Genomic DNA, 18,335 nt, shown 5'->3' with positions numbered 1-18,335 from the left:
CTCAACCCTGGCAGTGTTCAATGCCAAGTTGGATGAAGCCTTGAGCGACCTGTTCTGGTGGGAGCTGTCCCTGCCCAGGGCAGGGGGTTGGGACTAGATGATCTCTAAGGTCCATTCCAACCCCTAAAAATTCCATGATTTTATGAAGTTAAGACTTACCCAACCAAAAAGCTGGGTAAAAGCATCTTCTTTCTATTTTTCAGGTCATTTGGCAAACATGATTTCAAAAAACGGATATACTTGGATTGTGTGCAGTCTCTGACATAGCTACAAGTACATGATTTCTGATGGCTTTGCAAAGGAGGTTTTTATAGGATGTGATGTCGCAACAAGGTGAATAAACTGAACTTCTAGTTTCTTATTCAACACAGTAGGCCAGCCCATACCAAAACTTTAGGGTGAAGTCCTGACTTTGCTGTATGTGCAGTATGTTTTAGCACCAACTTCAGTGGAGCTAGGATTTCCCTGAACAAAGTCTAGTGGCTTAAAGCTTATGAACTACAGATTTGTGCTATGTCTTTACAGTCTTTCAAGCATAGGCAACCATCCTGCAGCCTGAAATCTGTGATTTCTCTATTCCCCTGATTTGCGTTGTCAAGGATGACAATGTCAAGGATGAAAAAACTGCCCCCAGCTCTTGTTGTTTATATGATGTCAGCAGTGCTCATTGCTCCTACACTTGAGGACATAATCCTCTTTGGCACCCTGACCTGCACAGCACCTGGGACTCCAGTATTGTAAACAGTTCTGTGTGTGATTAAGGGCAAGCAGGTAACTGCTATCCTACACTGGCCAATACTGCCAGAAAATTTCGGGTCAGGATGGGGAACAAACAGGAACTTTTAAGCAAATGAAGGAACAACCCGCCAATTTCTATCCTGTTACCACCACTGCTCAGGCTGCTTTCCTCAGACCTTTAAGACATGTGTGGATAGGAGATAAATCCCTTCCCACCTGCACTGCACAGATGAACTAGACTGGAGAGCAGAAGTCTTGATGCAAGAACTTTTCTTACATTTCTGCATAATCAAGAGCCAATCCAGATTTTAGAAGTGTTTCAGCAAATACTGGTAAAAAAAATAAATCGAATGTATTCAATGAGTATTTGATCATTCTTTCAATTTGAGTAGCAGAGGCTTACAGGATACATCTGTATGACAAATTTAAGCTTCAGATAAGCAATTTGAATTATCTAAAATTATTTCTACTTATAATCAGTTTGAATTTGATGGTTCTTTTTCCAGCATATAGACAAATTCAAAACTGTGCCACATAAAGCCGATTTTTAATACATTCTTTCCTGCTTCAGTCATGTCTAGAGCCTTGGCATTTAATAAAATAATCCTGTAACTGAAATGGAAGTAGTGATCAACTGGTTGACCACACTTTTTTTAGAGAAAGCACCTATTAAAAAAATAAAAAATAAAAATAAAACAGAAATCCTCCAAAGCGCACATTGAGAGGGATACAGCCAGTGCTAATACTGTTAAGCTTGGCACCTCTTGTACATATCAGTGTTGTTAAATCATGCTTTTATTGCAAGTCTCATTATGTGCTGAGTTCAGGACTTGGGTTCTGAAGTCATGTGCAAATGTAGGAAATTCTTTGTTCAGTTTTTTAGAAACTAGTCCTGATCTTCATGACTGCAGAAGAGATTAGTATGACTCAGATGAACCACAGTAGCACCAGACAGATTATTATACGTATATAATTTTATATCTCAGTTTGTATTCCTACAGCTGGGAGAGTTGAAATGTGAGCTTAGTGCTGCAGTCATACGTTAAGAGAGCTTTTCTGAGCCTGCTCTTTTTTATAGGTTTTTTCTTTTTTAATCTTGAGTGAATCAAAGAATTGCACTGTTATAGCAGCAATCTTGTATCTGACATTTAATGATGGCACCTCTAACCTTCCCAGCTTTTGCTACATTTGGTTCTTGCTATTTTTCCCTTGTCTGTCCTTCTACTCTTACTCTCTAGGAAGGACACACAATCAGCGTAATACTGATTAACAGCAGAATTCACGTTCAGGCAACTATGGCAGACAATTTGTATCCTCAAATTATAAACTGGAGATGCTTCTGTTGTGTCTGCCACTTGCTTTCCTCTCCAAGGCTTTTGAACTGGGCCCACTGCAACATTATTAATTACACTTAAGCTACTACTGTGAAGTAGGAACACACCCTATATTAAAAAAGCAACAACCATCCTTCCTCACACTCCTACCCTTCAGAAACCCACCAAAAGCCTTGACAGCCTAACAACTCATCCCTGTGAGCAGGTCCCAGGGGAAATGATGAGGTTTTTGCAGATGGGTCTCTGAACACAGTAGTCTATTTACATCACACTGTGTGGAAAACAAAAATGAACTTAAAGATCCAAGCAGTTGGAAGAGGATCATTTCCAGGGAAAATCTCCTTTTGTTCTTGTGTGGAAATAACAAGTAGATATACCAAGTGACTGTGATTTACTGTGAATTGCAGTAGTGTTACAGTGAGAGGATGAGTAAAGGAAAAAACAAGATGTCAAGAGTCTGATATATCAAGAGTTACCATCAGAACCTGCTCAAGGTCTGTGGACAGAAACATAGCTGTGAAAACGAGACCACAAAGGAGGTACTTCTCCTTCCTGGGGAACAGGAGAGCCAGGTGGTTGCTGCTGCTCCTAGAAGTGTGTCCCCCTCCTCTTCCAGGGACAGCAGCTGCCCCACAGACACCAGCCCTGCCTGGGCTGGCAACAGGGGCAATACCTGAGCCATCCTGGCTTTCCAGAGCTGTTGCATAGCCAAATCAGGCAGAGCCCTATTGCTTCTCCCAACAGCCTACTGATCACTTCACATATACTGAGAATTAGCTCTTTTCCTTCAACTGAGCCATCGTGGTCACTCTTTAAGAACAATCTTAAACAATGTTTCTGTGTGTCTTTTATGTACAAGAGCTGTACTTCTAGACTTTAATATGGTTGCCCTGGAAACACTGCAGACATGGTGTACTAATTAGCTTTTAAAGGTACTTAGTACTTTCATTGCCAATGACCCATGTAAAGAAAGACATCTGAATGAGAAAATTGCATCCAAATGGAAGTTCAATGCAAACGAGCTATTGCATTAAGAAAAAGTGTGCTAAATAGCTAAACGGTTTAAATAGATGTTTGCCTGGAAACAGTGAATAGTGTATTCATTTGACAAGGATGCAGAATTACTGGAATTTCTTTCTATGTATAAATGCACATGAATATTTTATGATACTGTCATGCACGTGGCATTGATATGCATCCTGCTGTTCAGCACTTCTTACTGGAATAAGGAGGTTAGGTAATGCTGCATTTTGTTTTATGGGACTGAAACACAGCAGGACTTAATATTTTTATGGGAATTTTAACTATGATGTCTGACCAGTTGGTTCAAGGTGGAGCTCAAATTAAACTTAATTGCAGCAGGTAGCCTAATTGGTTGCCTAAGGAGAAAGGTACAACAACAACATCCAAACAACAAGCAATGATGCTTCCCAAAGAACATGGAATAGAAATGCATTTCACTCAAATACTGGGTTGTTTTTTTTTTCAGGGCTACAAACACAACCTGCCACTGGAGTCCAATCCTGCAACTACTTTGTGATAGACACTTAATACTCATCACAATTCTGCATGTCACAGTCTGAACTGAAGCTCTTTACATACACTGAAGTACATCTCTCTAGAATAACATGGTCCCATCACTGAAGTACTATACACTGTCCCATCACTAAAGTACTATACACTATATTAGCACTCTGAACTTACCCAGATCGATAAAACTAGGGATTGGCATTTCAAACTTACTTTTTGAACTTGTTTATTATCCCACTTTCATTTTTCTTGATGTCATGCACCATCTTTTGAAGCTTCCTGTAAGACATTAAACAAAGCCAGTGTTAAACTTACCACGTGGTCGAACACCCATTTATATAAATTAGCAAAAATATGCTTTTTGTGTCTTCATTAAGTAGTTCAGCTGCTAAATCATTTGCCCATCAAGTTTTACTCCTTTTTTTTAACAGAGCTCTTTAGCATTATTTGTGTTATCCTTCTTCTTAATACAATTAAATGCAGGTTAAACAATCTATTGAAGACTAAGTGCATCAGGAAAAAACACCATTGCCTAAATTAATAGTTCAGACTATTTCAATGTTAACATTTTGTTCAGAACTGACATTACAACACTCCACAGCTATAATGGGAATGCCCTCTGATTTCTGACCTTACATGGGACACTTCATCTCATGTCCACAGTGTTTGCAGCTATAATAGCAGAGGGAAAACAATACATTCCTGGGCCCAGGCCTTTTGAGAAACCATGAGAGTATCAATGACTCTGAGCTGTAAAAACTCATGATCTCAGAACTCCAGTTACATGGACTGATATCTGGAACCATACATTGTTTTATTCATCAGCTGCATGGACCTCATGAAAATTTTCCTTTTAATCAAGGCAATTTAAGTGGAATATCTCATTTTTCACTCAGCAAATATCATTCAGAACCATACATCCCTTCTTATTTGAAAAACCCACATCACTAAAATCAAGTCAGTGACAAGAACACAGATATAACTCTTTGTAAAGACTGACTTTATAGTGAAACCTGTTGAAAGTCTGCAGATACTAGAAACTTCTATAGAATGCATCTATATTTTCAGTTTCTTCACAGTGTGTTCTTCCTGTTCACTAAATTTAGCATCTTTTGTTAGACCTGAGCTGAAGATTTTAGCACAACCAATAAAGTATTGATTTTCTTTTCAAAAAGTGCTTAAAAAGTTTTGCCTTCCATTCTTCATTGTAAGTTGTCCAGGTCATTCCACATTTTAGTCTTCCCTACCTCATCTCTGATGCACAATAGACTGATGCTACCAATAGACTCTTGGAAACTTTGCTTACAAAGAGAAGTACAAGCATCAAAGTATTCTTTCTTCTTTTTAAAGCTTCCTTTAAACTTGAAACCTTATTATTCTGAAGGCTGAGTAATGCATAGTGCTTGGTGAAAAAGAGACAATCTTCCAGCCTCATCACTAGTAACTGGAAAACTCTCAAAAGTTAAAATAACTTTTTCAAAGGAAGTTGTTATTAGATGAGAATTAGCTAAACAAAAATCAGGGAATAACTATCTTTATGTGATTATTTGTCCACAGTCCATGGTTTGGGCTGAGCAGATATGTAGCCACTCAAGGCTTCAGGTAGCAGTTGAGTACTAGGCTTATGCTGGAACCTTCCTACCTAGGCTACTGATTTTAGACCAATTGTGTTACTCGGTGACAAGCAATCCCACTTTATGAGACTTGTTTAGAAAGAACAGTACCGAGCGCTTCTAAGTTTACAGAAAACTGAATAATGAAGCTTAATTTTATTCTTAATAATGTTTATTAACAGAACAAACTGATCCTTTCACTGTGTCAGCTGAAATTGAAGGACAGTCCATGTTCTTGGCAGCCCTGTAATATAACAACATGGAATATCCTGCTCTGACATGCTACATCATGGGTATGATACTCAAACAGTTATCCTAGAGCCTAAATCTTTGCCCAAATTTACTTAAACAACTCAACCTTTTCTTTCTAGGTTCTCAAATCAGAAAAAAAACTAATCATGAGAATAGAGGGCAAATAATTAATGAGCACATCTTTAACTATTGCTGAAAACTCAAACTATTAATTTACAGCAAAAAGATAGTGTTACCTACTGAAAACTCAAACTACTAATTTGTAGCAAAAGGATACAGTGTTCCCTGCTGATATAAAGAAATCAATTACTTATAGGTGTGAGAAACAGGTGCACAGCAAAATGTTCCAAGATTTCCTGCAACAATGCACTACACCAATAGAAGTAGTTTGGATTATTATCTAAACTAATCCGATACATTGAATGTGGGGTGAAAAGCTCAGAACTTCTGCTTTTCTGTGGTATTTGCTGGGGTTTTTTTTCCTAACAGATTCAGCTTCTGGTTATGCTTGAAACATCACAAATAGCTATCTTCTGCAGTTTATTGTTTCTGTGTTGTGCCCCAGCTGGCACCTGGCAGTGTCTATAAATGAAAAGAATGAGAGGTGATTGAAAAGGTTTAGTTCTCGTTTGGGGAGAATGGTTGCCTGCAAGTGTTTGTGGTTCTTTCAGAAAGGCTTGCCAGCCTTTCATTAGGAATGCATGTAATCACCAGTTACATTTTTACCCATTTGTTGTTTGTCAGAGGTAGGACTCAAACATCAACAGCAACAAAATCCATCTAATTCTAGATGTCTATCTGAATATTGTTTATTGCTTATCTCCAACATTAATATATCTTTAAATTAATAGAAATCTGGCTTTAATTTGAGGAAAGCTGGGCTTTTTTTCACATTACTGATTCTATTTTATATTGTCATTTGCTTGCTAAAAATACCTACATACACAAAATTACAAGTAGCTGGAACAATTTGCTTTTCATGTGATCACAGATAGGTGAATTGATCAGCATATCACAGGTGTCCCATGAACCTTGAAAAAGCTATGGTTTGAAAGATCATTTTAATACGTATTTATACTTTTTTTAAAAAAAGGTGCATTTACATTAGACATAATCACATGTGCTGCTGCTGATGTGATATTCTTCTTTGCATGCAGATGGACTGAAATCAAAACATTCCCATATTTGTATAATCAAATATCCTGAGAATCTGTCTCTCTTGTGTTCCTTATTCTCTTTATGGAGTCATTTAATTTTCTAATTACAGCTCTGATAAATTAGGGAGTACCTAATATGTATTTGTGTGATTTTCTTCAGTTTTGAAAGTTAGTCAGCTCTTAAAGGAGTTGCTAGAATACTTGTTTACTGCCTTCAGGCAATTTAACTTGTATCAAGCCAGTGAGAGGAGTAAGCAGATAACCAGTGCACTGTATAGTGGTAAGTGAAGGAAGTCATCAAGCATGATGATCTTCTGTTCAAGTGGAGTCCCCTTTGATCCATGAAGTTGAATAAGCTGCAGAAACCAGTCTATCCAGTTAGCTAGGGGCTGAGATTTCCTGAGGTGCCAGTTGATATAATAGGCAACAACTGAAAGGTTTTACAAAAAACATGCCTGACTCGTGATCATAGAAATACAGTAGAGAAGATGAGAGGCAGACAGCAAAGTCTATGGCATGAGGATTCTCCAAATCTTAAGGTTCTCAGTCCCAAGCCTGAAAGCCATTCCAGAGCAATGAGGAAAGTGAAGCACAGAAGGGCATTTATACACTGAATGTTTTGCCTGGATCTGTATCTCTGACCAGCACTAAAATACGTTTTGTATGGCTCTCAAATACTTTACTTAAAGGTTATACTCCAAGTAAAGAGGTTCATTCTGGGAGGATCTTATCAGAGCAGCAGCCCTGAGAGTATCTAGGAAATGGAGGATACCATGGCCCAATGTAGACAGCACTTGCTTCAGGTACATAACTACAACTCTCTCTCTTCACGTCTGAGTCATGACCTTGTTACCAAGTAATGTTCATTCCCTAGTGTTCTCTTGGGATGAGCAGATACTAGAAACATTCAAGGACCTCAGTCAACTGGTACTGTAAATGAAAATAATAAGTAATGCTAGTTTTACCTTGCATGGCATGTAATTAAAGATAATCAAGAGGTCAAACTTAAGAGTTGCTTCTTAACTACAAGCACCAGCTCTTCATTCAACCTTGCTGAGAGCTCTTTATGTAAAATCAGGCTTGCAGATAAAGGTGCAGTCTGTGTCACTGCAAATCTTTGAAAACACATTTCAGCAATAGATATTTTGAGACACAGTTTAATTGTGACAGTATAGACTGGATGAGGCTCTTTGGTCAGAACTCACTGCACACAGAATAGATTTTCAAAGTTCTGCAGATGAGAAGTTTGGAAGTCTTGGCTCTAGGTGCTTCTAAAACGTTTTCTTACAAATACATTAGAAATTCTGTGAGACACCAAATCCTGAAATGAAACACTTTTTAGCCCTGTGTTGCTATTTTTCTTATCTAACCAATTTGAACCTCCAGCAATGCAGGATTATGAGATCTATTGACAAAGGTATCAGATCTATTGATAAAGGGGTCACTGGTTGTGATACACATGTAAAGGAAGGTGGAATGTTTCACCATTGCAAATACCATATATCCTTACAGAAGGATTTGCTGTGTCACAAAATACCTGGCTGCACTCAAGAGCTAGCAGAGCTGCCTTGAGATAAAACAACATGAAACAAAATCATCCTCTCTTTGATCTGGTCACAGCTCAGTGTATGAGGAATGCATGATGAGTGAAGGATGATGGGTGGACCTGGCCCGTGACACATCCCCACCTTCAAACATCAGCTGGAAGCCTTTGGCTCTTCTGCACATACATTATCCCACATAAGCTTTCCAGAGTGAAAATAACTTTTAAAAGAGAAATATATAAATAGCATGAAGACTATGTGTAAGTGTGTAATAAGCTTTCAACTCAGATGTGAGATGAGAGACAGAGTTCCCAGGCTCAAGAAAGAGAAGTCTGTCTTAATTTCAGACAGATCTGTGTAACATGGAATTCTCCCATCATTTAGACTAATTTTTGAGAAATTGTATTTATAATTATTATAAATCTCTGAAGACATTTACAAATATATATTATGCAGATATGTGTACCACAGCTCAGAGCAGTCAGCATGAATTGCTCCCTCAGTGGCTATGACCTCTTCCTGCTCCTGGAAACAGAGAGGGATCTCCTGTGTGCATGAACAGCACAAGTTCACCTACTTGTGCACAGTGAATCCAGTACTTTGCACCTTCAGTGCATGCACTGGTTGTCAGTATTTCAGCTGCACAGTGATGACAGCTCACAGCAAGTGAGACCTCTCTGCTGTAAGACTGTCTTACAGGGTCTCTGGAGTGGGCAGATGGGGCACAACTGCTTCAGGGTGTCTGACTGTGACTGCTTGCAGCTGGGAGGGGTCCTGGTAAACCAATAATGGGATTTAGAAAGTGCAAATTTAGATTTACAACAAAACATCCCCAAAAATCCCCAACTGCTTCAGCTATAAGGTTTTACAGGAAAGTACTGCAAAAAAGAAAACAGAAAGTGAGAAAGAGCGTAATGGAATTTGGAGAATAAAAGCTAAGTTATTAGAAGATGAAGACCAAAACTGAAAGAGCAGGAAATTAAAAATTACTGCAGCTATCTCTTAATTTTAAACCCCTCCTACATGAAAATATGAAACTAAAGGAGGAACAACATGCACAAAGCCCTCCTTTATGTCTTCTCACAGCACAGTTATTCCACCACCTTCTCCCCAGCTGGTATTTGTTTTGTGTTTCTATCAGCCCTCAGTTTTATAAGCTGCTATACAGGTGACCAAATTAAGAAAGCTATTGTTTCTGGATAAAGGGAAAACCTCCTGCTTGCTTTTAGGGGGAGAACCTGCTTACCTAGAAGAGGATTTGTCTAAGTACCACTTGATTTTGAAAAGCTTGAAGCCCTTATCTTGAGCTGTCTTCTCAAACTAAATGAACAAAAAAGGCTCCCATGAACACATTACTCCTGACATGGTCTTTGTGGAAGAATGTGGATCTTGCTGAGCTGAGTGTCTTCATAAGATGTATTTCCATATTACTTGCCAGTTTTGTGCATCTAATACAACCCAATTAAATGATATAAAATAACTATACTCTCTTCTACCTCCCTTCTAATTCCTCAGTAGAAAGCCAAAGGAAATACCCAACTACAGAAAGCATCTAGTTCCTCTCAGACCTCCTCCAGGTGCTTCAGATCTCCACATGCACACACCCTATATCACATGCTACCTGGAACAGTGAGAGTGGAAATCCTTTCAAGGAAATGCAGGCTGGCATCAGCCAGCTGGGATGGAGTTTTCAAGAGCTGTTACATGAGTATAATGCATAAAGACAGAGTTGAATTCTTGAGGTTCAGTCAGAAAAACTGCTTCAGTTGCTGCTGGTCCAGGATGGGGGGGCTACAGCCCCTCATCCACTCTGAGGCCTTATCACAGCACACCTCCTGCAACGGCTTTGTGGTGTGAGAGGAGGAGGTTTGGATCTGGAGGTGGTAACCTGTGACACCAAACCATCCACTCTCAGCACTGAGCCTTTGATCTTTATCTATAAAGCTATGTCAAAGCTGTAAAGAAAAGTTCAAAGGCTTTGCTTATGGGGAGAAGTCAATTACAGCTACCTATATGAGAGGAAGAAGGAACATGGAATGGTTTTCTCCTGTGTTCATGAGATGCACAAGGGGATATGACTATAAATAGTTTAGTTTTGCCAAGAGTTTTTTCTAAATCTCAGTAACATCCTATTCTGTTAACTTTTGAATCATCCACTGTTTTGTCTAAAGGCAAACTCCATAACTAGAGCAGGTGTGTGTTTACATGGTACACACAGAAGCACAGAAAGGCTAAATATTGATTATACTTTTCATCTTCGTATGCCCTCTATGTAATCTGCACAAAGCTGTCAGCCTCTCTTGTACTTCTAAGTACTACCATACACTGATTAAATCAAAGTATGTACCATCTAAAGGCATAATACATCTTTGACACAAATCAGTCCTAGCATGAACTAAATAGTATAAGTACTTTGAGGTGGCTGGGCATTCTGCATTTTGAAAGAACTCATGCAGATTTATCAGGAGGACCAAGACAACTAAAGCCTTATCAATGACACCGAGTGGTCCAACTGCTACTTTACTTTAGACCAAGGTTTAGGCTTGTTCTGAGATTCTATGGACAGTATATTAATATCAAAGATTTCATGTGCTTAAGTTGTACAGTATTTTTTTTCAATGACCTTTTCTTTTATTATGCAGAGAAGAATAGTAGACGTGGTTCCTGTTATCTTTCTTCACTACTCTTGGGGGCTTCACAGAGTTGTGAATATCAGAAAGCAGTGATGGCCAGGCACTTTTTAGTATAACTTTAACAAATACAGATATTTAATGTAGATATTTAATATAGATATTTAGCAGCTGAAAAAATTTCAAGTCATTTGGACATCTCACCCAGATTGCCCTTCCTTCCTTTTATCCCAGCTGAATAATCGTGATTCTGTAAGGCTCACAGAAAATTATTAGCTATTATGATATGCTACATGCCACTTCTTGATATCAAAAGTTAAAGTATATTTTGTGCTCTCTAACTGGCTTGCTTTGTTTTGATTCTTTTTGGTTAATTGATCTCTTTTTTTGCACCAGCTCTCTGATTATAAGTTAATGCATTACCTCCCCCCCCGCAAAATCATAGAATTTTAGGGGTTGGGATGGACCTTAGAGATCATCTGGACCCACCCCCCTGCCCTGGGCAGGGACACCTCCCACCAGAACAGATTGCTCAAGGCTTTAGCCAACCTGGCATTGAACACTGCCAGGGTTGGGGCTTCCACTACCTCCCTGGGGCAACCTGTACCAGTGTCTCACTACCATCACAGGAAAAAAAATTTTCCTATTATCTAGCCTAAATTTCCCCTCTTTCAATTTGTAGCCATTGCCTTGTAGCCTTATTCTGTCACTACAGCTCCTAACAAGGAGTCCCTCTCCAGCTTCCCTGTAGCCCCTTCACATACTGCAATGTTGCTGTTAGGTTTCCACACAACCTTCTCTCCTCCAGGCTGAACAGACCCAATTTGCAAACAGAAGGCACATTGACAAGGCTTACTCCATTTCTCTGAAAGGTTTTCAAGTAGCAGGAGAAAACAACACATTAGGTTACTACAAAATACAGTTTTGGTTAAAATTAACTGAGTGCTGCACTTGCTTGAAGGACTAGTACCCTACAGCCTGGTCAGCAAAGGAGAGTAAGGGCAGAAATTTAAAACATTTAAGTGGGTTTTCTATTACACCAAAATGTAGAAGCACAAAGTCATTACAGAGAAGTGAATAAAGACAAGATTTGGCATGGACCCAGAAAATTGCCACCTGTCAGTGCTGATGTTACTTTTAGTCACAATTCTAGAAGGATTTTTTAAAAGGTAAGTTAACATTTCTGTCACTTCTGCAGGCATGGAGACTGAAGGACCACTACAGGCACATGAAGGACATGAAAGTAAATGGAAAAGAAAGAAATCTGAGTGAACTAAGCACAGAAGGATGAAGCTTATCTTTGATTTGGTGTTCCAACAGTGAGTTCTGCTTTTCCTACTGCTTTTGCCTCTTCCACAAATTCAGAATCTGCCATTTTAGCTCTGGTCACCTATCGAAGGGCATCAAAAGAGTCTATGTCTAACTATGAAGTGAGCTTGGCCAACATTTAATCAGATGTTTAAACACATCTCTAACTGAATCAGATGCTTAAACACATGTCAACTGCCTCAAAGTTGGCTAACTACTTAAATTTTGCATTAAGGTCTGGCTAACATGGGCACATAAGCACTGGCACGACATGCTAAAGTTACTTCGTGGTCTGAGTGCTAATAGAATACATTTCTAATGTAGTGATTTTAATCCTCTAAGTTCACAGACTGTGCAAAGCTAAAAAAAGAAGCATTGTGCTTCTTCAATGAGTTGGAAAATTTTGTGGCCTCAATTGTTTGAAGGCAAGAAAAGAGACGCTTTTCTAAACAGCCTCTAAACTCTTTCCTTAAACCAAAAGTGCATTTGTACACATAATGATCTGCATTTGCTCTACCAAACAGTTCTCTGACAGCCAAATTAAACAGAGCAGAACTTCTAATTACATTAAACTCTGAAAACTCCCATTAGTCTACTCTTAGAGACAAAATAACCTCAGGTATCCTAATGCTGCCCAGAAATCACAAGTCACTAAGACTAGTTCTAAGACAGTGGCTTTAATGTGTATAGGTTCTAGATACACTGAGCTGATGCAAAAAGTTAAGAGAATCACTAATTTTAGGATTTTTATACATTTGTGGGTTTTTTTGTAGAGCCAAAATTTGTCTTAAAGCCTTGCATTATTGGTTGTGTTCATACTTGCTCAACAGGAATAAGACCAAAGGAAAATACACCCTATAACTAGACTTTCAGTCTGTTTTGCAAACTGTCCTTTATGGCCCAGTACTTCTTTTTCCATTCTCTGACAAGATTTTTCCCTCTTCCAGGCAGCTTGTCTACATGAATGCCTGAGTTGGAAGGAGTCAGGAAGTCTTTCTTGCTCCTCTTTAAAGCATAACTTTACTTTTTGTCTTTCCATTTTTTATTTACCCGTTAGCCACTGAAGTGTAGCAACAAGTTTCCTCTGTGTATCTTTCCCAAATTCACATAATGCGTATAGCAAAAATTGCAGATGTTGTATTTAATGCCTTTAGCATTAAATTATTATAAATTATTATACTGAATAACCTTTAGTATTAAATTCTCCTTAGCTGCAGTGATTTTTCCACCTGTTTAGAATCACAGTGATAGGGTTATAGGATAATGGACATAATTTTGGACACCTCTGAAGAAGACTAACAGACTACTGTACTTGGCCTGAAAGTGGTTTTGCTTAAGCTACAGCAGCATTGTATCCACCATAGATGTGGGGTGGCACTGGCAGGGATCTAACAGAGGCTACTCATGGATATATTTTGTTTATTTTCTTCTGAAGCCTATTAAATTTTGTTACAACTTTGGAGAAGAACTTTGATCCCTAGGTCACCTGAATGGAGTCCTTGTGGGCTGCCATTGGAAGGGGAAATTCCCCTCTTCTCTGCCCTCGGTGCTTACCCAGCTACAATGAATCATGGAACTTCCAGCTGGGAAACTTAACTTCTCTTTTCTTTTGCCAGTTTAGATATCAGCAGGATCAGATCTAGCTTCATCACTTGGTCATTTGAACCCTAGTGCCAGTGGGAGGGTGGAGACGAGTGGCAGGGTGAGCAGGATGTTGGGAGGGCGGAAGAAAGGGACCTACTCTCTTGGCAGCAGCTCAGACATATGCTAGGTTAAATTGTCCGTGTAACTACAACTTCAGCAACTCTTCACTGCCTCTGTGCTTCTGGCAGAGATGCCTATGGCATTTGTGTCTCAAGACATGAAGGAAACATTTAGCCATATGGTATAGCCACTAGTATTAATAGCCTATTTCACCCAGTTGCCCTTGGATTAAGCTTGAAAAATATATACTCCTGTTATTTATATTATTGCCTCAGGATGCTTTATTTTAATTCTTTCTAAAGTATTTACTCTGTAGTAATTCATTTTGAGATCATAAATCTGTAGCATTGCACATCTGGCTTTGCTTATGTCTGGAAAATGAACTTAGTCAACATGTGTATATTAACAGATTAGGATAAAGATGCTAACAGAATTTTCAAACTTCTTTTGCCCTTCAGTCATTTACTGTGGCTGTCACAAAACAAACTTATTTATGCAGTATGTAAAGTCCTTTTACAGTTTACCAAAAATCTCAGATGATTCCCTGCAGCCAAAAGGGAAAATACTGTCACTTTCAGCCACTATTTTCCATCAGTTTTCCAATTCTCTTGTCTGCTGAGCACATAAAACTAGTGATATTTGCTTTCTAAAAGAAATATTTGATTATCTGTCATATTGTAACATGCTTTAGGGTACTTAGACTATACAAGATGTTATCCAAAACTAAAATTAGTCCTCTAATGCAGCAATCACTTAAAAAAACACATTAAAACATAAGGAAAAAAACCACATAGTCAGCAAATGTGTTATTTCTTTTCTAACGATCAGGGACTTTTAAATCATCTACAAAATATTATCTGACATCTAAAGATGTCTAAAAGTTGCTTTTAAGTGATTCCTGAAGTTGAACTTCAAATGTTGAGGCATTTCCATTAAATAAGCTAATAGAGTGGGTCACAAATTTCCCTCATTGCAGTGTGCATAAAGTAATGTGCTACAATGAAGCAGCACATTTGACTCCTGAACTCCAAAAAAACCTAAAAGGAAACATTCAAATTTTCTAAATATCAAAATTTTCAGTTAACATAGCATTGTGAACATGAACTAAAAAGTGGTCTGAGCTCTACAAATTGTCATTTTTTTCAGTTTCTTTTATGCAGATAATGGAAATTTTGTATTTTCCTCTATGTTTGATCACAAGGCAGAACTGCCTGCAACGTTGAAACCTTTTCCCCCACTTGCTTTTAATTGGGGGTTATGGTTGGAGATAGTGATTTTAAGCCTTTTTTGGGGGGTTGAGGGGGAAAGAACTGCTGCAAATTCATGAAGCCATTGGAAATGAACATGCAACTGTGCTCTTGGAAAAGTCTGTTTGCAATCTGGAAGTTGCTGGCTGCATGACTTTAGGCAAGTGAAAGCATGTGGTACACTTCTGGTTCATGCCATGGTTTGCCCATCACCACAGTGGTGATGGCAATGATGCCTTTGAAAAGGACTTTGTGATACACAGCTGAGACAGCTATGAGCAGAGAGACATTATTAAGGTTTGTGGTCATATTAAAAAAACATAGCAAATATAAAGAGATGCTGTAACATAGTCATTTATAGTAGCTAGAAAGTATTCAAAGACCAGAAATCATAGGTTCATAGTCTAAGGAAGTTGAACCACAAAATAAGTTGAACCAAAAAAGAGTATGCAAGTTTAGTGCTGTATCTTTTGAGCTGCTAACTTCCTGTTACCCACGCTGCCTACTGTCCCTCATTATGAGTGCATCTATTTAGGTATATATTTGCAGCCTAATTTTTCTTCTTCTGAAGTTCAGGCTGAAATCAAGGCACACTAGAGCCTGCCATGGCAGCATGTATTCACATGCTCATTCACTCATGTATTCACACTTTAGAAAATTATACAAAGTACCAAATTATATGTATACACCACAGTTAGCTTCTCTCACAACAAATAACCAAGCTTTGGAATTCATTTTTCCTGACTGTATGGAAACAGAACACACAAGGTACTCTGAGGGAATGCCTTATAAGAAACACCACATAAAAATTAGTACCAGAATTCCATTAAGTTCCAGCATTCCTATCTGACTGATACTGAAGTTAATTGAGTGACTTAACAGCAAACAATGCACATACCACAACATGTTAGGTAGAGAGGCATGTAAGAACACTACATTTCTTATTGTTGCAATAAACTTAACAACTGGATTATGTTAAGAATTCGGATCTGACATAAGATTTGCTAACACAACAAGAAGTTAGGTCTGGTAGGCTCAAATATACCCATAGAGAACAGATGAGCTTAGCAAAACCACATAATATCTAGTTTTTCAGGTCTACACTTAAGAAATCAAAAGAACTACTCTCAGATACTGACTCAACAGCAGTGCATTTGTAATTTTTGCTGCTACAAAGCAGAAATTTTAAGAAAGCTGCCCTTAAAAAAGTGCAAACTATAATTACTCCAATTCCAACTACGTTTGGCAGGAATTATTTCTTGGCATTGCATCTTAGCATATGGAGAAAGGTATATTTTTAATATAACCATTTAAGTCATGTAACATCCAGTACAAACTCTGAACACCTATGTGCCTTCCATGCAGACAGAGGCTGCATTAGGAAGCCAACTGCAGTGTCAACAAGTCATGCAGCATGAGAGGGTACTGAACTGTGTCAAAGAAGGAGGAAAAGGCTGCCACCATGTTCTGCTGATGTCTTCCTCTGTTTGCACATCTCTGTTAAATTTATCCCTTTAATACCTACTCATGGAAAGCTCTGCCTAAAAGTTTTAAAGTTCTGATACCGTAGTAAGACCATGTAGCCAAATACCCACCTAAAAGTTTTAAAGTTCTGATACCGTGGTAATACCATGTAGCCAAATACCCTGGTTTGTGCCTGAGGATGTATTTCAGCATGCTCAAATGGAAGCATGAATGCACTTCCACTGCATGTGGTTCGAGAAACGTGCTCCTACATTCCTTGCACGACTAGGGTGAATTAGCAATAAGGAAGAGAGAAAAGGTAGCTTTTAATACACCAAGTCAATACAGGAAAACAGAACTACTTCTTCCTCTTCCTTACTTTACAACAATAATAAAACTTCAGACAAGATGAATGTCAGCTAGTGTAAAAATGCAGTGGAGGTGTGATGCTGCCTTTTTGGTTCAGGGCTTTGGAATCAGTTCACAAACAGGTTGTGGAACACCTATAACCCTCACATACAAATCCCTTCTGGCCACGTGAAACTAATCCTGCTTTAATCATTCGCAAAAGTGTGGAAGATGCATCCCAGCTACAATTTTATCACAGCATGGAACGTGTGTTGTATTTCTTGATGCACCTGTAACTGTCTTGATAGAATCAAGCTTTCCATCTTGTGTCTCAGCTTATTATCTTAAGATAGCCAGCTTAGACACACACTGAACCCTGACACCATTTAGACTACTTAAGACTACAAATTGCAGACAATGAGCAAACTCACTGTCTTCTTCCCCCTGTCCATTGAACCTTCCACAGAGTTCTTGCCTGGGCTGTAGGATGCACCCTGCTGGGCTTTTATTAGGTGCGTCTGGCTAAGGAACACAAGTGTCACAGCAGCTCTGCAAGTACACGCCCTCTCCACCAATATTTCAACAGGATGGAAAGAGTAGATACCAAGAAACGGCGTTTCATCAAAATTAGCTTTACAAGGCATTGTTCTGATTTGCATGAAGGCTTCTGGGGAGAGGGAGAGAGATTTGAGAATGGTTTATAAATTAGTACAAAGTGCTAAAGAATGAGTTATTTTAGGAAAATTATTTTAAAGTATTTCATTCTTATATTTCAGGGGAAGAAAATGTTGCAATGCTACCTTAACCTGAAACAGAACTTCTATTAACTCTTCAGAAAAAAAAATTCACAATCAAAGAGCCTTGAAGTGCCAACTCCACCAGAACAATCGAGTCACGCTAAAAATACTTCAGTAATGGCCAGCTTCTGCTTTCTTTCCTCTCAAACCCTGTATTTAACATTGTTCTCCTTCCCTTAGGGACATTTCTCAGTTTCCAGTTCCCTCTATTCCACCAGTTCTTTCGAAGATTAGAAAATATCACAGAACTTAACTGCAAAAACCATTTTCGTAGGGCATTAAACCATTAAGCAATTAATTTTTTCTAATTTGCATACGGCTCATACATCTCCGTGAGTCACAGGCTATTTTCTTACAGCTTTGAAAACAGACGTGCTGAAATGATTCCTCTTCCTGCTGCAGGTGAAACCGACACACATCTCACTTTGAAATCTGCGTCCGATTAATCGCTCCAGCCCCGTGTTTACCTCCCACACTCCCCGCAGCGCCTCGGCCGCCGGTTAAAAGTCCGTTTTACTCTGAAACTTGTGCCAACTTCCTCGTGCTTCAGCGGCTCCCGATCCCCCGAACTCCTCCGTGGGCAGCGGCTCATCCCATCCCTCCGCTCCCGCCGGAGTCCCCGCGCGGCTGCACCCCCCGGGCAGAGCAGAGCGAACCAGCCCCTACCTG

The 18,335-nt window shown here is 39.0% G+C and overlaps 1 protein-coding gene across 1 annotated transcript in view; it reads right to left on the bottom strand.

The window, feature by feature from the left end:
* The window catches only part of BLNK (B-cell linker), a 47,458-nt gene extending 29,200 nt beyond the window's left edge, over positions 1-18,258 (bottom strand). Inside the window, exons 1-2 of the mRNA XM_009078029.1 lie at positions 18,134-18,258; positions 3,816-3,881 (exon numbers count right to left, since the gene is read on the bottom strand). Coding sequence (XP_009076277.1) covers positions 3,816-3,881; positions 18,134-18,258 — 191 coding nt within the window. The remainder of the gene's footprint in view (positions 1-3,815; positions 3,882-18,133) is intronic.
* Between the last annotated feature and the right edge of the window lie 77 nt (positions 18,259-18,335).

Source organism: Acanthisitta chloris, unplaced genomic scaffold (genome assembly GCF_000695815.1).
Source record: "Acanthisitta chloris isolate BGI_N310 unplaced genomic scaffold, ASM69581v1 scaffold19717, whole genome shotgun sequence".
NCBI lineage: Eukaryota > Metazoa > Chordata > Aves > Passeriformes > Acanthisittidae > Acanthisitta > Acanthisitta chloris.
Note: the sequence above shows the minus strand (reverse complement) of the source record. Positions and strands in the feature narration are given on the sequence as shown.